Source organism: Anopheles marshallii, chromosome 2 (genome assembly GCF_943734725.1).
Source record: "Anopheles marshallii chromosome 2, idAnoMarsDA_429_01, whole genome shotgun sequence".
Taxonomy (NCBI): domain Eukaryota; kingdom Metazoa; phylum Arthropoda; class Insecta; order Diptera; family Culicidae; genus Anopheles; species Anopheles marshallii.
This window is the reverse complement of record NC_071326.1, coordinates 41903267-41925725: the sequence shown is the minus strand read 5'-3', so window position 1 is coordinate 41925725 and position 22459 is coordinate 41903267. Positions and strand designations below refer to the sequence as shown.

General features: G+C 43.1%; 2 protein-coding genes across 2 annotated transcripts; one reads left to right on the top strand and one right to left on the bottom strand.

Moving 5' to 3' along the window:
* The first annotated feature begins 497 nt into the window (after window positions 1–497).
* Window positions 498–1990, top strand: LOC128708819 (angiopoietin-related protein 1-like). Its single transcript, XM_053803799.1, has 3 exons — window positions 498–952; window positions 1038–1664; window positions 1738–1990. The coding sequence occupies exons 1-3, from the start codon at window positions 498–500 to the stop codon at window positions 1988–1990; spliced, it is 1335 nt and encodes a 444-aa protein (XP_053659774.1).
* Window positions 1991–12482: 10492 nt separating this feature from the next.
* LOC128708973 (connectin-like) lies at window positions 12483–18483 on the bottom strand. The gene is made up of 3 exons (XM_053803956.1): window positions 17626–18483; window positions 17331–17547; window positions 12483–13015 (listed from the first exon to the last, which is right to left on the bottom strand). Exons 1-3 carry the CDS (start codon window positions 18481–18483, stop codon window positions 12483–12485), a joined length of 1608 nt encoding a protein of 535 aa, XP_053659931.1.
* Window positions 18484–22459: the final 3976 nt, after the last annotated feature.

Sequence of the window (22459 nt, the reverse complement as noted above, 5' to 3'; positions counted from 1 at the left end):
CTTTCTCTTTCTTTTACGACCACGTACATCCGATTCCGCCTGCTGGGTGGTTAGACATTCGACCGATTCATGCTCACATGATCACTTGAAGTTACCATTTGAATGAAATATTTTTTTTTCTGCTTTAGCAAGCAATCTGTGTAAAAGTATCTGGAGATAGGTTCCAACAACTCCGCGATTTTTGTCACAAGAAAGCTTCTTTCTTTATGCCTTACTAGAAAGTGTGCACAGCTGTGCTAGCATCGGTAGACAAATTTAGCTATTTGGGTCGGCCAAAACGATAAACCTGTTGGTGTTTTGTTGCGCGGTATCTCTTCTAGCAGCAAACTATTCGCGCGAAAGCTGCGTTGTGTGTTTGGGTGATCTAACGGTTCCTGCTGGAAACACGAAATCGATAGTAGAAAGCATTGATATGGCATTCGATACGAGCACCGGACGGTATCGGTGCGGCCGTGAGCTGCTGCGGCCGACAGTTGTGTTTTGGGATCAGAACGAAAATGAAGCAGCTACAGATACTCCTGCTCGGGGCGGTCTTGTTACTGATGATGGCACTAATGCTGACCGTGCACGGTGAACCGATCAAGACGGGTCACGGTCACCATCACCATCAGTCACATCACCATCATCATAAGAAAAAGCACGGCGGACATCACAATATGATATACTTTTTTGATGATCCATTCGAGACGAACGGACGTTGGCTCCAGGGCGAGAACGATCAGTGCAACTGTGAGGTGATCGTGCAGAAGATGAAGAGACTGCGCGAGCAGGTGCTGAAGGTTATTAGTTCCTTCGACAAGCTGCTCCAGGCTCAGGTGGACCTGCGGAACATAAAGAATTTGCTGAAGAATATAGACCTGAGCTTAACCACGCTAGGAGGATTCGTGTCGAGTAGCGAGAGCCAGATCGCTTTCCTCGAGCATCAAACACATTCGATTTCATTGCAGCTCAGGTAGGTATATCTAGTTACGTGTGCGCACTAGTGAACTACGCCATGCGGTGTGAAACTACAATCGTGCTATCTCCATTCGATCCAGTCGAGCCAAGGCAGGTGTGGTGCATCTCATCACGAGAGAGAACCTGGTGGATGCGCTGGGAGCAATAAAATCGACCAGCGAAGAGCCCCCTCTGCAGGAGTTGGATGAGATCGTGTACAGTTCGTGTCAGGACCGTCGCATCGTAAAGACGGGCGTGTACAAAGTGTACGTCAACATCACCAAGAGCATGTACGTGCTGTGCAGCTTGGACTTTGGTCAGAATGCTTGGACGGTAATTCAGAACCGTTTCGATGGTTCGGAAACGTTCTTCCGCCCGTGGAAACACTACCAGGTAGGGTTCGGGTATTACGGATACGGCGAGTACTGGCTGGGGTTGGAAAACATCTTCTCGATGATGTCGGGACGAGACTACGAGCTGCTCGTACTGCTGGAAGACTTTGACGGTAAGTTCGCGTACGCCAAGTATAAGTACTTCCGCATCGAGGGCGAAAAGGACGATTACAAGCTGGCCAAGCTGCACGGCTACGTCGGCAATGCGGGCAACTCGCTGCAGTTTGCTGAGGGCATGAAGTTCTCCACGTACGATCGGGACAACGATAAGTCGGCGCAAGAGAATTGTGCGCAAGAACTCCACGGGGGCTGGTGGTATAAGGCGTGCGGTGACAGGTAGACATGGCCTAGCGAACGGAATGTGGGCTCTGTTTCATTGGACTAACTGTACGTTATGTTTGTTTCGTAGCAACTTGAATGGTGCGTACCGCAAGGAGTACTCGCACGACCAGACCGGTATGTTCTGGAAGGAGTTCCGCGGCTTACACTACAGCTTGAAGCGGTCCCGTATTATGATCCGAAACAGGAAGGAACACTATCACCATCATAAACCGCACTATCAGCACCACGGCTACCACCGAATAGATGTGGAGGATGCCGAAGTGGAGGAAGAGGACGAAGATGAAGAAAACTACGAGCCAGGCTTTGTAGTTGAGTTCTAGCGTCCTGCGGGATGGTGACATGTACCGAAAATATGGATTAATAACTTATACCGATTTTTATATTTGTGCAGGAGTATTGAATGAATAAAACATTTTTCAGATTTTTAATAGTTTGTTTGCTTCGATCAATATCGAGGCTGTAGCGCTTTTAATCGAAAAACCGATTGGAAAAATATGTAATCCTAGGACTATGGGAGTATTATTGAAAAGTATTGCATTACGAGGAAATTATAGCATTAGTGGGATTTATATTCCATCTTTGATGAAATTTGCTACTGCTTAATTTAGTTTGGCATTTGTTTTAAAAATTAACAGTATTGACTATTAACAGTGAAGTCGTATTGGGAATATTTTGATGCAATGTAGAATTTTGGTGATTCGGATCATTTATCAGTAGCAATTAAAAAATGTTCGATAAATTTCATGCTTCTAAACAATTATAAAACCCAAGGTAACATTTTGAAACAGTAATGTTCCTATGTTGGTAACATATTATAGCCATAATTGAGTCACTTATCCTATTCAATTTGAGCATTTGCTCTTGCTTTGACAGGTGTATTAGTAACGTTATGTACAAATTAAGTGAATTGGTTGCGGCATAAATGTTATTCGTGGTTTTTTGTGCTCACCCACAACACGCCTTTCTTTTGAAATGTAATTTATTTCCTTCCCCATGTTGTCTCAAAGCGATTGCGTTAGTAAAATGTTACAAAATACATATATTAATATCTGTAATTTATTTTCTGTCATAATAAATATTCTTTCTCCCACCACTGCTACCGCCATGCAAGTATTGGGTTTCGCCAAAGCCCTTCGCCCTGATGAGAATCTCTGGCACAATTCGTCAATGTTGTGGTCATCTACTGGTCGTATTAAGGGGTTGACATTTACAGCATATTCATACGCCAGAATCAAAGGTAGGGCAAGCGTGGGTAGGGTGCTGTTGCGAGTGAATAATTCAAATTATTTTTATTTATTACTGCGCCCAAAACCCCACTCCAAACTGGGCAATGATTTATGTGGACCATTGCCCCGCGAGCTGTGCAGTTGTTTGAGGTTGTTGTTTTTTTTTTTACGCGAGGAAGATGTTTCTGGAAGGAATGAGGCGAATATAAATTACAATTAAATGCATTTCTGCATTAATGGCTATTAATCCACCACGGTATCGCAAGAACGATCCCTAAAGGGAGTATCAGGTTAATGATATTCGTCATGTACCATCGAGACTGGCATGTGGATTTTTCGACAGTATAATTGCAATGCGCATTATCAGCAAGTCGTACGCGCTTTGAAATTACAACTACGTTGTATGAGATTTTTCGAGCATTAAACCGATGGGAGTTAATCCAACAGCAGATATTGATGCAGATGTATTTGATACATTCAAGATAAGTTTTCAACCAATGAAACATGAATTTGTGCTTATGGTGGTGCTTCTGGTGTTTCTGTGCATCGACGGTTTAGACAATTAGCAAGACAATTCATAAAACCTTATACTTGTTCGGAAATTGAGCTCAGAGAAAGCTCAATACTATTTTAATCATCCGTTCAGGCGTGTTAAAATTCACGTATATTCTGTTTAGAGTGTGAAATGATCCCCCGTAGTGCTCGCTCATCCTTTTTATCAGTCCCTTTCCTGCTCATCTTTCTTGATGCCCAAATATGGGCATGACTAGAAAAGGTTCATTCGTCGGTGATTGATTGATCTACATAAATTCACTTCGTCTATCAACACTACTGATTGTGAAGCGATCCGGAGCGTCTTCTAGTGACTGTCAGCTAGCTAATCTTTCCCAGGCCAGTCGAACCCGTGTACTAATTGTTGACATATGTAAAAACAGATCCGGTTCGACGCGGTGGCATGATGGTAGCGGCGCCGGACTTCACACGAACGGACCGGACCAAAATCCCATCCGGGCCGATCTCCCGTAGCAAGGACTGACTATCCGGCTACGTGGTAAAATAAGTCGATACGGCCAGGCCATTCTAACAAAAAAAAAAAGTAATAACAAAAACAGATCTGACGAGCAGTGTTAATATTCAGCCTCGTTTGGGCTTACTTCTTGGTAAAAATGTTCCGTGCTTCGAAGAAAGATAACACTTCACAGGATCTCTTACCTTGTAAGCCTTGTAAACCAACGATGTTTTAATAATACTCCGTAATGGTGGTAATTTGTGTTAACCTAAAATTTATCTACTTTTTTCTCTAGAGAAAACGTACCATAATTTCTAATTATGCTTGGGCAATAATTCATTTACACTACCATCATTTGCAAAACACAAGAACAAAAAAAGAAATGGACTACGAAAAGTCAAAAGTTTTGTGACCTGGTGCCAGGATCACGGGGCAAGCTACCTCTTGTTGGTTGCTGCTTTGAAGCGTCAGCTGCAGAATGTTTGAACATTTTAACGTAATGCCACTCCTAAATTAGGCAAACGGTGCGCACCCCACGAAGTGGCGTAAAGGAATAGTTTCGCTTAATGAAATACGCTTTGCAGTCGTGTTCAGTTCCGGGGAGTGAATGCAAGTGCAAGGATGCGCGTGGCTTTTGGAACCATTTTTACTTTGATGTTTAAGCCAGGCACGAATTTTCCCTTTCACGATCAAAAACACTGCCCCATTCACCCAGTGGGTCAGTGGGTGCATTTTTGATGCTTTTCAATGGTTTCACCCGTACGTTGCAAGGGTGCACCGCCAGCAGCGAACGAAAAGACGACAAAAAATGCCACCTCTTCCCGCAAAGCAGTGTGCGGGCATTAATGTACAAATTCCGGCACCAGCGCTCGGGGGTTGCTCGGGTATTTGTATGCACGTGCGCTAAGAACCGACTGCCTTCCTCCTTTCGCCGACCGCATCTCGTAGCTGGTACGGTGGTAATGTTTGTTTATGTACGTATGTGCACTTCTTATCATTGCTCTAGCGTCGCTCAACATAATCATCATTATCGTCTGCATCATCAGATGCTTCGTCACCGATGGTACCGCACGGGTTTCGCCTGTGAACAGGTTTTAAAATGAAACGAAGCGTGTGCGATTTTTGGTTTCTTTTCCATCCGCTCGTTTCGTTTCGTTGCGATCTTTTTTTTTCCTGCCCTCCCCTCTGTGGTGGTAAAGTTTCAGCAACATTTCGGGCAGCATCCGTCGCTGCCCGAAAGCGGATAGGACGAGATCGAATGCAGAACGACACACAACAAGAACATTGCCCGCACCGTTAGTTTTGCATCCTTCACGTACACACAAACACACACATTAAATGGCTGAAAATTAAATTGGCTTTTAAACTTTTTCCATTTAGCAAATTATGTTAATCCAGAACACTAGCACATACAAAACCCGTACCGGTAAGAACTGAAACCCCCGGTGCAACGGTGCCGTTCTATGTCCGGAGGGAGAACATTCTTTTTTTGGGTGGTTTTGTATCGTAGTTTTGTTTTCGTTTTTTATGTGTGTGTGTGTGAGAGTGTTTGGCACACCCGAGCCACACATATTTTCGGTTTTGATTTTACTGTCGTATGAAAGTTTCGGTTTCGAGTGAATAGTTAGTGGGTGGGTTTTCTGTCTTATTTTCTTTTTCGCTTGTTTAACCAACACCCACATACACACGCTACACTTTCAGCACATTTAATTTTAATTTTATTTCAGCTCAGTCGGGACTTTTCCCAGGGAAATCACAATCATTAAAAGCGTCGGATTTTTCTGATGTGATGCGAATATGCCCAACGATGGTTTCAGAAGCCAGTGATTAAAATATGGCGTCGCATTTTCGGATGTCAGCATACCGACACTGAACTTGTTTGAATGCGATGTATTGGAGCGTAAGTTGTTAAAATTGATTATTTTTTTTTATTCATGTGTTGCGTGGGATATACTTCCAGAACACTTGTACGGAACGTTTGAGGTTTGGTCTAGTTTTAATGAGTCATGCTTTTGAACTCTTGTTGATTTGTTGTAAAATATGTCGGCACAAATATGTTTTATGTTTTCGTTTATGTAAATTGTTTTTCTTCAGGATTTGAACCAAAACCTCTTACAGAATTTAAAACCATGCAGTTAGTTCCTATAACTTAACATAATTTTAAGGACTGAGGGTAGAAGGAATGGATCATCATAGTTATGAGAAAGTATATTAGTTATGAAAACAGCTTGGGAAATAACAGTAGCGGAGCAAACGACGATCACTCGTCGCTGCACATTTTTGAGCCTGTACAAAGCGGTAGAAGTAGGGGAAGTGCAGATGATACACGCGTAATCTTAAGTGGATCAGACCTAGCAACAAAATAACAACTTAAAATGATAGTTTTACCAACCGATCTAGAGAATTATTAGTCTTGTCGACAAGGGACTTTGAACATTTGCATATACTAGGATTTTTTTGCATTATTGCGCTAATCGTTACTCTACCCGGATCGGCGATCTTGTAGGTTCGGATCGGATCGGTAATCTTAAGAGGATCTGAACCCACCTGCGAAAAAAGTGTGTTAACCATTAAGGATCACGGATGTTGGAAGCTAATTTTGTGACTAGACCTAGAGTTTTATTACGTCAGGGTTGGGTCAGGCCAAGTTTTAAAATGGAGGATAGACGATTTAACGTAACATCGTATATCGATTAATAAGCATTTGAACTTTAATTTGAAGCTGAAACAGGATTACTTTGCTGATGTCCGAATGGATGAGGTTTGTAGAAATGATTTGAGTAAATTCTATTCTAATTGATTAAAGTCCGAGATCTATAACAGAAATCAAAACTCTTGTTGCTGTTTATATAAAATTAATTATTTCATTAAAATAACTATAAAGCGTTCAAGTAGAGACACACACATCAGCTAAACAATCAACCATATGTATTATTTATGTTCAATAATTGAGACGTCCAATTATATCTTATCGTTAGCTCCACTGGCCATTCAGTAAGATGCGAAAAGATGCCCCAGCTTTAATACGTTACATTCCACCCATAAAAACATAGGAGCACCAGCAACAACAAACAATTTAAATGCACCCATCCCAACAGCAATATTTATCGCTCCGGCTCAGAATAATGTAATATGTACCCAACTCATCGCCTCCAACCATTTATCCTGTGCCACTCGGCTCTGGCCGCTACCAGCAATCGCTTGAGGTTAATTTACTTAACATGCTGCTTAAGACGACGATGCAGGACGACGAGATGCAAAAGTTTTGCGGGAAAAGTTTCCCAAAGTCCAATATTCCGACTTGCCCGACGAGCCATCGATCAACCGCATTGTGCCAGCGCGGGAAAGAAGGTCAAAGTGGGCGCTGAGCATGGATTGAATCACGGCCCACGTAATCATGATGGGAGGAGTAAATTACCGGCTGGGGAGGATTATAAATTTTAATCTCTTCTTTTCCATGGGGTTGGGTTTTCTTCCCTTTTGTGTCCGGTTTTGGGTTTCGGTGCAGGCCGGGGAAAGTTACGACACGTACTTACTGGTACACCTTTTGTAGGATAAGTTCTTTCACGTTCTGGGCTCTTCCGAGCCAGCGAAGTGGAGTAGATAGGGGAGTGAAATGAAGATATCGATCGTTTGTTGATCGGAATAAAGTAATTGTCTTTTGATGTTGATAGCAATTAGAAACCAATCTGTTCGGAAAAGAAATTTATCGCATGCAGGTATCACATGGTACTTGAAAATTGCACTGAAATTATTTAAATAAAAGTAATCCTGTGTCTATTAGCTCAAGGACTAAAAAGAATATCTGTTCGTACTTTTAAAAATGTGTAAGAAACATAACATTTATTCTATGCAGTTTGCATACGCTTGGGTGTTTTGCTTTTAATTAGTATTATAAGCTCTTAAGCAATAAGCAATAAAAGGACTCATTCTACATATTGTTTGACATGCACTTTGCTTACTTACCTAGTTGCAATTGTTCAGATCAAAGGTTACTTATAAACCCAACCCATTTTGCTGCCGCCTAGAAGAAAAACACTACATTGAGAGCGAAAGAGAAAGAGAAAGAGAAAGAGAGACTTTTTCCAAGGTCAATTATGATTTGTTGTTCTTTTTATTTTTACTTTTCATACGTTACTAATCCTAGTCGAGTTAAGGACATCACTGAAGCATAAAAAATGTTACAAGGATGCGTTTTCTTTCCATTTTATCCCACGTTTCCATTACATTTTTTTGTGCTTTTGGATAATCGGTTTGTTTTTCCTCGCTCTGCCTACTATGTTGCGATTTGTCACCCTGTCTCATAATGCACACTCGCCGTGTACTACATACGATTTCGTATCTTTTATGTGTGTGTGTGTGTGTTTTTGTATAGGGGGCAAATATTTTTCACGACGGGATGTTAGTTGTTAAACATAAATAGGTGTAAACTAAGTTACACTCAAACTTAAACTCCTTAACATTGCTCGTGTTCTCGAGAATACCATTGCGTTCATTGAATTTCGTCACAGGCTTTCGCTGCTTCTGCTTTCGTCGCTGGAATGTGTGTAAAAGTGATTTTTTTTTATTAGGACTTTTCATGGGAGGGTACAGACATTTGAAGCATTCCTGTTGATGTTTCAATCTGCATCCTGTTTCATGATTTATTTATGCTAGTATGTTTTGTTTTTCCTCTCTTTCTGTGTGATTTATTGCCTGTTTCTGTTCTTTCTTTGTTGTTGTTAGGCTTTAGTTGTTTCATTTGTAGTGATAGAGTATCTATGTTCGCACATCTAGAATCACATTTATACAGTATTTACAGATGACAAAATTTTGCTCGTACGTTTGCACATAGTGGATTTTTGTGTTGCTAACCGTTACTTTAGCCGGATCGGTGATGAGGGTTTGGTTTTTTTTTGCATATTTTTCAATATTTCATGTACTTGTATATGACTTGCTTAGCTCAAGTTTTTTACAGCTACCCGCTGCTTTGTAGTTTGTTTGTTTTTTTTTCTGTCTGTGTACCGTGTCCTTTCGTCCTTGTGCAGGGAGGGCTTTAGATGTGCGGGATACATTTACGCTCGTTTCTAATCGAGTTCACGGATGATTCCCCGTTTTTTTCGTCACCATACTTTTAAAACCACATTCATCACCCTGTCGGCGCTCGGCCCACAGACCGGTTAGGCCTTCGGGTGCATAATTTTACTGGGCGCCCATACGTCCCGGCGGTAGCACAGCTCGTAAATCTTCGTTACGGGAAGTTTCGAAGTATCTGCTCTAATCCCTCCCCGGGCACGGTAAGTCGGTCGGGGCGAAAACTTTGCACTACCACCACCAATCCCGGAAATAAACGGCAAGGAAAACGAATTGAGGAGTTGAGGAAGAGAAGAACAAAAAAAAAAAAGGGATAACATGCGTCCATCGTGCTGCTGCACCAAGCCTTGTCTGTCTTTGCCAAGCAAGCTTTGTAACATGATTACACTCAATTACGTAGATTACATTCGACTACTAATTGGGTGCGCTGGTGCGCTAGTTTTATGTTGCAATGATGCTTTGGATGCTCCACGTAGATGGTTTCTTGCACAGACATAGTGCCACAGAAACTCATACACACCAGCACCATCCGTGGAAGTTTGAGTGAAGCTGCGCTGTGGGTTTGAGTTTCTTGTAACGGCTTCGGTGAAGTTATCACGGATTCGAGCACTTCATTGCGGAAGTCGAACCTCGGGTGCGGCACCTTGGAGGCGTCTTAGACACGATGTTCAATTCCGTTTTTAGTGCTCATTTCCCGTCTGCTCGTGGTATTGGATTCAACACTAACAGCCCCGCCACAACGGAAGCATGCCGAGCAAAATCAACTTCCCATTTCCGGTGGGAATTCTAACAAACTCGGTGCGCATGTGTATGTGTCTAGCTGGTTTCACGAGCTTGTTCAATTTTGGGTTGGTTTTTAACATTCCGCAACTTCGTTTGGTTTTTATTTCCTATGCTTCGGTTCGCCAGGACGCATGTAGCGAGCTGCGCGTACATTAAATATTAATTTGGTGCTCCGTTTCACCCAATGACCTTCTCTTACCTCACACAAACTCCTCGAAGATGGTGGGGTAAAGCGAACCGGACGAAAGGAAACCCGTACGGCGTAATTGTACGGGAGCACTTTTTTCTCTCCCAAACCTGAATGTTGTTGGGAAAGAAAGGAAAAAAAAAAACTACACTCTGACTTCAAGACGTGTCGAGAAAATGAAAAACTCATGCTGGCAACACTTCCACCGCCGGGCGTCTGTGTAGCGCCTGCAGTTAGGCAAACCGTTACGACCGGGAACGGGATACGGCGACAGAGCCTTCAGTTCCCTGTGCGAATTTGTATGTATGCGGGATAAACGGGGAGAAAAAAAGGGAAGCAAATACACGAAATAAAAACAAAACTTCAGCAGCCCTTTCCCATTCGGTAAAAGGCATCGATAGCGTTCATGGTCGTGTCTTTTTCGCCTCGCTCGCAACCCATGGTTTATGTTTGCCCATTTTACACTTTTTACGGTGCAGTAAATGTATGCTTACGTACTTCGTTATTTTATTAACATTTCATTTTTTATCCTCCTTGTTTTTGTTCATTTTGTGATTGTGTTTCTTTTTTCCATTCTCAGAAATTGTGCCTTTTTTTCGCCGCGCACGCACACTGTCAACGGCGCGTGTACGGTTGCTGTTACGGGTATCAGCCCGTTTGTTTGTTACTCTTGGCGGTTGTTTAGGTTCACCCATTTTCACCGGGCTTTGACGTTCCTGTTCCGAAGGTTTCGGTTGTTGGCAGGCACTTGGCACATTTTATGGATGTGCACCAGCCGAACAGCACTCGTCGTACCGCACATTTCTGCCGAAGCGTGCGTGTGTGGGATGGAGAAAAGATTCCGTGTGAAGAAGGCAAAAAAAAACATTCTCGTACCCATGTACACGGTAGGTTTTAGGCTTCTGTCAGTACCACGAAGCCACAGAACAGTGAGAGCGACAAATGGTCGCCTAATGTTTCATCCGTTTTAGACGTCGGTGCATGTAAATTGTGATTCGGATGACATGATTTTTAGCTCCTGCCGAAAGTTGTGTTTCTTGGCGAGATTGCCAAACACGAAGCAACAAACGTCAACGTTGGCTGCGGGAAACGAGCAACGGATGTTTGCCGGCGGGTAATGGGCTCGTTAAAGTGCTCGTGAAACTGACGACTGTTGCCTGATGAGGTGTCAAACAGGCTCATTGTGAAGCTTGCGCTGGTAATGAAACGTAAAAAACCGCTGCAAGAAAAGATACCGGATAGCTGCTGTTTGCAGTAATTGTATTTCATTAAATAATCAAAAGGAGTTCATAAAACGTACTGTAAACGTCAGCCAACACAGCGCGTCTACTTTAAGCCAGCTTGTTTCGGTTGTGAACGATTTTGAACAGTGCTACTCGTGTTCAACTAATCAGAGTAATGCGATTGTGATTAAATTAAACCTGATTACTGTTAAACATAATTCCCAATGAAGCTTTTCTTCAGCAGCTTTATCCATTTATAGAGCACAAACAATAACTTGAGCAGCCTAAATATGTACTGCTAGTGAAAAAAAAAACGCCAAAAGTTATGCAATCCCAACAGCAAATTAGTTGTAAACTGAATACACTGAATATGTTTACCGAATTTGATCCATGTTATGTTCTTAAGCATCGTTACAACTAAATAAATCGGTTTAATCAAATCTAGATTTTGTTATTTGATTAAATTCCTGGAAGCTGTGCATTAAACAAATCACACAAAGCAGTAGTTTATTACTTCAAATTCCGTCAAATTCTGGGATGAAGGGTTTCAGGGAATAGGATGTAGTCCTCACCGAAATAGAACAACCGCCATGTCTGGATGTGCCAGGAGAGACAAAGTAATCGTTACTGTGCTCATGGTCGCTCGAATTGTGTTGTAAGACGTAATACCATACCAGTGCTACTATGTACATTCAGTAAGAGTTAGCCGATATTTGCGGTGAGTGAAAGTGTTTGAGTGCACAGTGTTACTAAGTGTGCGATACCGGTACCCGAAACCGGAACCATTTCGTATCGAATGCTGCAATGGTGCCGGAACTAAAGGGCAGGAAGGTACTATGTACAAGGCAAGGAACACCTTGATGGTGTTCACCGTTCATTCATCTCTTGACCGTCCTTTAGGGCGTGTGCATGCCGACGATGCGTCTATATGGGCATTGTACTTGCATGCACATTGCGTATAGCTTTCGTCCTGTTGTTGCCTCTAGACAAAATCAACCGAACATCATTGGCATCATATAAATTCGTTTTCGATCTAAATCACCTTTATTTAGCTAAGGCAAATCATCGATTTGCTACTCAGATCTAACATCGTTATTTACACCAGGTTTTTCTCCCCCCACTCTGCAGCCATCGTGCCTCGCATGTTCTTTCTTAACTTTCTAAACAATAGAACGCCCCAGAGCAATGAAACTTGAGATCTTGTTGATTAAACGAAATGTCTACGAGAGTCATATACACGCACGACCGATCCTGCTCAAACCAGCTGCATAAGATAGTCGGTCAACATTGGTTAGTGTGCTGCTGCCAAAACTAACATCTTCGCCCGTACCGCGCTACGGTGAGCATAGAACACATACCTACCAATACCACCGAGTGTATGCAAGTCGAAGCCTCGCTCGTGGCCGTCACCGACGAACGCCAGCCCATATCGAGCCCGATCGATTCACGCGAAAGCGGTAGTTCCGTCGGTTCGTCCAGCTCCTTCGGGCAGGGTAGAATAGTGTCCTTCCGTAGCTTCATCAGTGTGATGGGTTGCAGCTGGCTTTTGTCCGGGCTACCATCGGGAACGGATCGGCTCGAGCTGAACTTCTTCTGTAACACCACACCCGGCTTTCGGTGCCCCGTATCGTCGTAGTAGTCCTCGTCGAACAGGATAGTGTCCGGTGGTTGGCTGCGGCCAAACTCTTTCAGCTGGTTGTGCGTTAGCGATGGCGTTCCGTAGATGCCTTTGATGTCGTACAGACATTCCACGTGCTGCAGTGTGTACCGGAGATCCTCGTTTTTGGTGTTGTTGCGTAGATCAAACAGCCACAGAAGCCGACAGTCGCATAGAAATCGGTTGTCTGTGGAGAAATCAAAAAGCAAAGAGGACATTGCGGTGAACAGAGCACTGTTAAAAAGACTGAATAAAAAATTAAACAAATTATTTTCACGAGCATAACACCACTTTTTGTATCCATGAGCTTCATGTCGAACATTGGAACGGTGTTATACATGGAGATGACATTTTGTAACAAATTGTAAAGGATTTGCACTACACGCGAAAATTCGACAATGAAAACGCCTAAATGTATGCAATGTTAGCAACTTTTCATGCTGGTAGAAATAGTTTTGAAAAGTTTGCTTTCTTGTAGAGAATATTGAATACTGTTCTATTTATTCAATTGTTTCCCCATAATTTTCCGTTTCTTGCCGATTCCATTGTCGATAAAAGAAAGGTAGAGTTTTTGGAATTCAGAAGTTCTATTGTTTTTTTGTATTCATTACAGGAAAAAACTAGTAATACTGCAATGTTAATGATCTTTTTTCCGTTCTTTAAAAGCGACCACTATCAAAGCATAAGTTTCCTCAGAAGCGTTCCCTATTACAAGAGCCACCTTCATCGACACCAAGGCTGCCATCACCGAGGTGATGCGCAAACCCCTGCTGCATTCTTGACAGTTTGGCACGTTGGCGAAATTCGATCATAAACTCCGACCTGCCAAAACGCAAGGTGAACGGAAGACGAAGCTGTCTGTTAACTTTTGGGCGCGCTGCCAACCACGAACGGTACACGAACTTCAACCCTACGATGGGTGCTTTTCGCTTTCTTTCGAACATCGCCGGGTGCCGGGTTCGTTTTGAAGGACGGTGTAAATACCCAAACGTTTAAAGCATGCCACCAACGAGGCCAATAAGTAGCCAGGACAATAAAAAAAAAAGGTAGGGAGCGAGTAATGTAAAAATGGTGTTACCGACTTTCAGCAATCGTGGCGGTGGTATGCTGTTTTCTGTCCATCATGTTTTTGTTACGGTACCGCTGTCCGTCATGATGGGAGGAGGTGTAAACTGGCAGAATTTATTGCCAACAGAGAGCTGCTTCGCGTGCCACTTTCCTTGAATTGTTTGGCGAGATGAAACCAATTGCGTCCCACAAGGAAATCCATCAATAGTCGGGCAGGTTGGTGCAAGTTTCGGTTCAGTTTCTGATTTGTTATTTTGCAGCATTATCGAGGATGAAGTTTTCGTCTTCCGGAACGGCGTGAAGGAACAACCCGTTCGGGGAAAAGTTTTGTGCTTGTGCCGCGTGTTCTAGGTGTTGGCGGTTGGTTGAAGGTGAAATAGCCAAGTTGTGGCAAACGTTTAAACCGGTAGGAAAACTGTTGGCCGTAATCGCACGTAAAGTTTATCGCGTTTCGCCACGGTTGACGGGGTGGGTTTGCAATTGAAGCATGATTGATTTCAGCTGTCAAGAGCGCACCGACAAGCTTAGCCGTACATTTATTAAATCAATATTTTGAAAGTTCACTGAACGGCTCGGGAAGTGAAATTCGTAAAGAAAAAAAAAATGGCACAAAGCTAAACTTCATCGAGGAAAGTTCGATCCAACCGATATGGGAAAGCAATCAACTCATGGCAACCCGTAGCACTGTTTAATAATCGAAGATATGGTCAATTTTGAAGGTTGATTGGGAGAGCGTGAGTCTCTGTACACTTGACACGAGTCAGCCGCGTCTCAACGGTATCGCTGAGCAATGTGGGTACAACTTTTCGTCATTTCTGCATGGGAAAGTATTTTTTCTTCCCTGTCCAAGCATTCCCTGGAGAAGCTACGGGCATCAGCCATACCGGTTCCAAAGTGGTGGTGAACGTGAACGGGTGTGGCCAACATGCCATTGACGTTGAGATGATGATTCACCGAGCCACACCGGCCGGTGCAAAAGTTTATTTAGCTTTTACGGCTAATGAAAATTTAAATGAACTCAAAAGCTGTATTTTGCTGGCCAGAACTAAGCACTCGGCAGGCGTGTGTGTGTGTGACAGAGAGAGAGAGAGAGAGAGAGAGGAAGACTGGGGGACGCAAAGAAAAACTCCTACACACCGATGGTTAATGAAAACGATGATTGATGGTAGTGAGTTTCCACCGGACGTTGGATCGTGCACCAGGTTGAACCAGGTTTTGCTAATGTGAGGCCATCGTGCGTTTGCGGTCAACTTGCCTTGTGTCCAAAATGGGTTTCCAGTATTTTTTTCGGATCATTTTCCCAGGGACCGACAATTTCCATGTACACGAGTGACAGTTTTCTCCCATCAACCGGGCAAAGTTGGTAATTGTGATTGATGTTGGAGTGATTTTTTTTATCTTCCCTTGTTTTTTTAAACAGTATAAAACATAGGCATGGCTTTTATATAACTCACTAGAGGCAGGGGATGGGAAGGACGTGTGATAGGGTAAGGTGAAACTTTTCCAAATGCCCCAAGCACTAGCACGAAACCCATCTCAACGCAATGACACAATGAGTAGAAAATGGAGCAAAGCGGCTAGGGCGATAAAATAACAGAACCACACAACTTGCGGAAAACCACCAACTAACTAAACACTCAAAAAATGAAAACAATCGAAAAAGACCACTTCATCCATAATCAAAAAGCGAATGATGAGCGCTGTGTGGATGGCATTTTTTTTTTCATTTATGACCACGGACTCAAAATGTGTTATTTCTGTTAATTAAAATACAATTGCAATGTGTTCTGTTGGTGGGACGATCCTTCATGATCCGCCGCTTGATTATTCCTTTCCATGTTTTCACCGATGGTGCCAAACCTTTCCGTCGGTCGCTTTACATTGCAAATGATATGAATGATGAGATGAATTTAAATTAAATTTAAAATTATGCATTAAACTGTGAGACAGCGCTGTATGGGAGAAAAAAAACCAACCCGTAAGCCTACGACATGTACCGTGTAGTCCACATGGAAAGTTAATTTCCTTTGAAACGTATTCATCGTCCGCAAAATTTGTCGCCTACGTGTCACCCACTGATCAAACAGAAAGTGAGTGTGTATGGGAACAAAATTGTTCTTTGATCTTTTCCCGGCTTACTGGCGACTGACCAGTTCTTTCAAAACCACCTCACGCCAATAGCTGGTCGATGGAGGAGTAATAAATTACTTTTTTCCTCATTAGTTGTGCCATTTCTCCCTTACAGCGCACTGCTGCCATGTGCGATGAAAAACGGTTGAAGATGAATTGCAAACAGGGTGGGTCCGTACATTATTAAATTTCTTCGGCTCAACGGATCAAAGGGATTATGACGTTGGAGTGTACACCGGGGACAATAAAAACAAGCACTCTCGCACACTGTAGGCTTGGGCTCATTATATTTGCCTGCTGAGAGTTGAGTCCGCTGTACATATGATCGAATGCGTACCATTGGCAATGGCCTACAGGTATTTGGGGAAAGTTTTTCCATTGATAGTTAAACGCCGGGCATATGATATTGAAGTACATCATCAACCAGGTATGCAATAAAAGTTTACTTGAACTTTGACATAACTGCTGCAGAGTTCTGCCGAACGGTACCGAAGCTGATATATGACTAACGAAAAGCTTTTTACCATCAAACAATTATTCAGAACGATCATGCATGTAGCTGCTGCATGTACATGGCCTTAGGTAGTTCATTAGAAGCTGTATAAACTGTATTAACTCGATGCAATTCATAACGTCAATAACGTCAAAACGTCAATTGCATACCTTTAGGCGGATTATCGTATGGAATGAGGTTTGATAGAAAAACATGTTTCAACAGTCTCGTGCACAGGTTGCTTGGGTTTCCATGCTTTCAGATTTATGTATTTGCTTTTTATGTAATCCTTCAGTGAAATTTTACCCTGAATCTGATGTAACTTACGAGTTTGATTGACGATAAAAAGGTGGAATGAAATGTATCACTTCTACATTGGTACGCTCCATTTCAGGTAGTTTCCCAAACAAAGTTTTCCTGCAGGTCTGGTGATACAGAATTCGTACCACTCATTACTTAAAGGTTAGCTACGGAACATTGTTATACTTTTCAACTTTCAGGTGAATGGAAACTCTTCCGAAGGTAGGTTACCCAAACGACACACGAGCGGAAGTGGGATACTCACCGGCAGATGGGGCGCGCCAAGTGGTCGTAAAACAAAACGGGATCCTCTTTTGAGGTCACACCATCAAAACCCGTAGGCACCCACGAATGCTACGGTTTAGTCCCGCTCAGCAACCCATTGTGACACTAATTGGGTTGAGATTTTGCACGTGTGCTTCAAAAAACCGGCACATTGTTCCCTTTTCCATCCGGCTCGTCTCACGCGACGCAGCGAAGATATAAAACTTTCCTTCCCTTAATAGCGTACCTTTGAGATGAAGAATGGCCGTACTGTTGACCAGGTTGTCCATTAGTGGCAGGAAGTTGTTGTACGTAATCGTTTCCAGCTGATTGGAGTTTAGGTTGAGATTCAGAACGGCCGGGACGCCGGTAAAGATGCCCCGCTCGAGCCGCTTTAACCGGTTGTTCTCCAGGTTGAGCTTCCGTAGGTTGTTCAACCCGTCGAATGCACGGGCAGATAGTTTCTGTAGTACGAAATGAAAGGAGACCGCGAAAAATGCAATTAAAACGGGAATATGAGCAATAAGAGCAATTTTCTCTACCTCGATCTGGTTGTGATCTAGGTCCAGCTCCTGCAGACTCCACAGCTCCGCGAAGATTGTATCACCGATGAAGGTCAGGGTGTTGGCCGTCAGCTTCAGTATTCTTAGGTTGCCAAGACCTTTGAAAATTTCGCGCGTCAGCACAGATATCAGGTTCGATTCGAGCTTCAACTCGTCCAGGCTGGTCAGGTAAACGAACACGTCGTCGTGCAGCATGGAGAGATTGTTGAAATCTAGATTAAGCTTGCGCAATGCGGGCAAATGTACGAGCGCTTCCTTGTCTAGCTCGAGTATCTCGTTACGCTCCAGGTTGATCTCCTCCAGAAACGGATGGTTGGCAAACGCGAACGGATGTACGATGCGGATCTGGTTCTTGTGCAGCGTCACATTGCGTAGCTCAGTCAGATTGCCAAACGCGTAGTTGAGCAGGTCCGGTATCACACCGTACTCGATCGTTAGCTGCTTGAGGTACTTAAGCGTGTGCAGTACGTCCGAGGGGATATAGGCCAGATTACCGATCTTCTGCACCGTAATCTTTAACTGTTCCAGTGTGGACTGTGTCTGGAAGGCGAGCCAGTTAGTATCCTTGCGCGGTAGCTCCTTGCTAAAAATCCAACAGTTCGCCTTCTGTGCTTTCACGTGCGGATCGTCTGGTGAGCAGTGGCAGACCAACTTCATCTCGCGATCGCCGGAACAAAGGTTCATTAGTGGCGATGGAATTATCATCTGGGGCAGTACAGGCGGTGAAGACTTTCCCTTCTTGACATCCTTCTCGCGGTATCGACTCTCGATCGGACTGGTGACGATACACAGCACTAGTAGCGCTAGCGTCAGATTCTGATATGTCGCAGATACCATCGTGAAGGAGAAGTTTGTGCGTTGTCGTCGGAAAAGTTTGGCCTATATCAGAATAGAAAATGATGTAAAAAACTGTGAGAAACAAAATATCAAACTTAGGAAACACCGTGGCATGTGGTTTCCCGCAGGCTAATGCTAATTAAATTTGATTTCATCACGTACAATATACGAGGTTGGTGGTTGTAATACGAGGAAACCAAATGTGCCACTCGAAAGTTATTGAAACGTTAGGTTCGTAAACAAATTCCGCTTAGGCAGGCATTCACCGGAATACTGCATAAGCGTTGTTTTGCTCGCAATTCAAGGAATTCGATGTGAACGAACGAACAGAACGATGTGTGTTGAATGTTGGTGAGCAGTTAGTGGGACCAGAGATGTGTAAATAACTTGTTTATGGCAATTAAATTCAACGACGCCAACAGGTACCGTTTCTGCATCTGTTAGCTACTTGAACAACAATGAAATACGTGTATTGAGGCGTAGCGAACTAACTAAAATTGCAACCACTTTTCGCTAAATAGTGTGCAATACAGTTCTCAATGAGGTAAAAGCGTAGGTTTGATAGATTCCAATATTCGTAAAAATTCTCTTGCTGTAACAAACATTACACTAAACTATGCTATCCTGGGTAAACATCAGTAAGTACTGCATTCCACACCATGCATTCTATTCCGTACAATGCTGTAACCCCAAATGGAATTTCATTGCAATTTGGAAATTTAGAAGCATTAAATAATGTTTCTATGCTTTTAAAATTAAATCCACAAGATATCAATGATATGATATGATATGTCCCCTCTTATTATTACTATAGTTCTTGTTGAACACTCTTAAACGCCTTGAAATATGCAATCCGTCTAATTCTTCTGCTAAAGCCACCTTAACGAGTGTTGGAAAAAAAAAAAATTCTACTGTTGGTTCATTGTTATTCAACAGTTTGACGTGAAAATGTTTGCTGTTTTGTAACAAGCAATTACTCGACATTTTATAGTCTCATGCGTCGTACAAAGCAGTCGAAAAAAAAAATGCCCATGTTGCTTAGCTGTCAGTCATATCCTAAGCATTCAAACTTCTCATCGATTGTGCAACAAGCGATAAGATATGAAGCTGACAAAACAATGAACAAACAAACGTTACTAACGTCTTCGTTTACCAGAAAAATAACGAAAGCTCCCAACAAAACAATCTACTTCGGATGAAAGGCAATGAGCAACCGAGGGCCACGGACTGTCGGTGGGAAAAGGCTCGCGAGTATGACATAGTGAGAGCGTACCACATTCAACGAATCCTCCCCGAAAAAGGAAACGTCAATGAACAGCTTTATTATGAAAGTAATTTCCGGTTCCAGACCGAGTGGCGCCGGCATTGTAGCGAACGAACGGGAGGAACTGTTTGTTTCTCGCCTAGAAAGAATTGGAAAAATACCCAAGCGCGATTCGTTTTGATAAAAATTGATCAGAAAAGATGTGTTGAAAACTTAAAATTGTTAAGCCATTTGCGTTGAATATTTTGTGGTAAAACAAGGTTCTACTGCAAAATTTTCGAACGATTTGTAATAGTGCTTCTATCTGAACCTATGCCAGTAACATTCAATGGTTCTTGAAGGAAATATGTTTTTCAGTGGAAATTAAAATTTGAGAAGATTATTATTAACACTTCTTCATCTTTCGAATGCTCCGACCGAGCTTGGAAATGAATTGGTAGGAAAACTTTGAAAGAACGTCTTGCGATTGAAAGAACATCATTTCGCAGAAAGGAAACAGTTCTGCGCCAGTTCTTAAATAAATCTGATGAACAAAAGGTATTTCTGTACATTTCTCTTCCACGCAAATTTTCAAGCTGCGTTAACAAGGAACAATGGCACGTTCATGAGAATACATGGAAAAAGAAAATGTGCCAAAACGAATCGGCATCATTCCGCGGCGCGGAATCGAGGGCCAAAGCACGAGATTGGCAATAATTGTATTACAATGGAGGAGATCAAATTGTAATAAAATTTAAATGACGCTTGCCCATCCACCCGCCCATATTTGACCGACCGTTGAGAAATTTGATCGCCCGCTGAAATATTGGCGCTCGTTTACACTTTATTCTCTTCCAAATTACGTGCTGTGCACCGGCCCTTGGTTCCGGCCACTTCCGCTTCCGGCGAACGTAAATCAACCGGACAGTGTGTGTGTGTGTGTGTTCGAAGGGTGGAAAAAATCGTAGCACCCGAAAAGGGAAACACAAATTTGCAAAACGCACCGCATTGTTCGGCAAGTGTGGCCAAGGTTTGTGGAGTGTGTAACGGCAGAACGGCATATTGATGAGATGAGATTTCGCCGCACGATGAAGTTGTGCGCATCATTGTGAGCATTTATTTATCATTGCTCCGGACGCCTGAATGTATGCTTCCGGATCCGCTTGCCCGGCGAGCGCTGTCTGTCGTTGATGGTTTGCGGGTTCGGACGGGTCCGGAACTGCGTCGGATAGGAGATTGAAGGCTCTGGACTGTCTTTACCAGGGACCGGGCAGAATGTTTGATGGTGTAGAAAAGCATAGTGGGCTATAGAAGGCTTGTAAGCGTGTGGCCGTACACCCCATCCACTTTGCTGCACGCCATGATGGTAGAAGTATTGCTAAAGCTTTCGTATTTTATTCTCCTCCGGTCATTTTCTATCCTCTTCCTTTCACCGCTTGAAAATGCTGTTTCTTCTCGCAGCAACATCATCTTCAGCCATCATCGGATTGAATTGGCCTTCAGAGTGATGAATATTCTGCAAAAGTAAAGCGCTGGCAAGATGAGCAGTCAAACGATGATTGAGCATAAAATTGCTCTGTTCTGCTCTGGGTCCGCATTAAGGGCAGAGAAGTGTGTAGGCTGCGAATGGCGCAGAGCATTGCTCACCAACACACAGCGCAGCGGCCTGTTTTTTTCTTTTGGTCAGTGGTCCGGAAGCAGCAAAGTGGTGCGGCTACTTGCCGATTCGGATTGATTTATTTCCGGTCGTCTGACCCGGTGTCTTGACTTTTACTGCTCTCAGTCCAGCCGGGCAGTCCCACCCAACCGGACAGCATGGGTTCGATATGGTGCATGCGGTTTTTCTTCGATTGTTTCACGATTTTTCGCTTCATTTTTATTTGCTTTGTTGTTGGCCACGATGAAGCCATGCTATCAAATCGTTCCGCGCCGGATAGCGTGCGGGAAATTGGACGGAGCGGAAGCTACACGAAAGTGCCGAAGAAAAGGCAAGGAAATTGTTGATTGATAAGGATCAACCTCCCGCAGGGACGGGGAAACATTGATGGCGGCGGGATGCCATAGCCTAGAACTCTCGTGGGAAAACGAATGAATTAATCACACACAAGGAAGGTGGAAAACTAATTAAATTATGGTTGCAAATCAATCCACACGGCATATCATTAGAGATTTCTTTGCCTTATTATTACAAGCACCGCCATTACCATTTCGTGGAAAATAATTAACTACATTCCTGGTGATGATTTGTGGAGCAGTATAATGGAAATGAATTAGAATCGAATGAATTTTAATTGGTGAATGAATTGTCTAACCATCACATGCAATAATGCATATTTCATACAAAAGCAAACATAGTTGAACCCATAATAATAATGACTTTTATGTGGTGCTATTATGCAGTTTATTTTGCACATATTTGCACATTTTGTTGACGCTCGCGCAACTTTTCCAACCCGTGAGTGGGGTTGTGTGTGTGTGTATGTGGTATCCATTAAGAGACAGGACGTGCGGTGGCTACCATTAAACCAGCATATAGAATGCATCCGAAATGCCACCATAATAAATGTGACTACTTACGTTCGGCACTAAGCCATATTACTGCCCTTTCTCCGCATGCGATAGCGATGTACCTTGCGCTCGTTTTTTTTTTTTTTACATTACATTTCCCTTTCCCATCGCATGGGCGAGAAAACTTCATAAACACAATTACGAAGCAATTTGGCATCGATCCAC

Excerpts from the sequence above, each read along its gene's own strand:
- LOC128708819 (XM_053803799.1), top strand. The coding sequence starts at position 498 with ATGAAGCAGCTACAGATACTCCTGCTCGGGGCGGTCTTGTTACTGATG. Across the intron at positions 953-1,037 it reads TCGATTTCATTGCAGCTCAG|TCGAGCCAAGGCAGGTGTGG; the intron begins GTAGGTATATCT and ends CATTCGATCCAG. Across the intron at positions 1,665-1,737 it reads TATAAGGCGTGCGGTGACAG|CAACTTGAATGGTGCGTACC; the intron begins GTAGACATGGCC and ends TTTGTTTCGTAG.
- LOC128708973 (XM_053803956.1), bottom strand. The coding sequence starts at position 18,483 with ATGGTATCTGCGACATATCAGAATCTGACGCTAGCGCTACTAGTGCTG. Across the intron at positions 17,548-17,625 it reads TAGATCACAACCAGATCGAG|AAACTATCTGCCCGTGCATT; the intron begins GTAGAGAAAATT and ends TTCGTACTACAG. Across the intron at positions 13,016-17,330 it reads GGCCATTCTTCATCTCAAAG|ACAACCGATTTCTATGCGAC; the intron begins GTACGCTATTAA and ends ATTTCTCCACAG.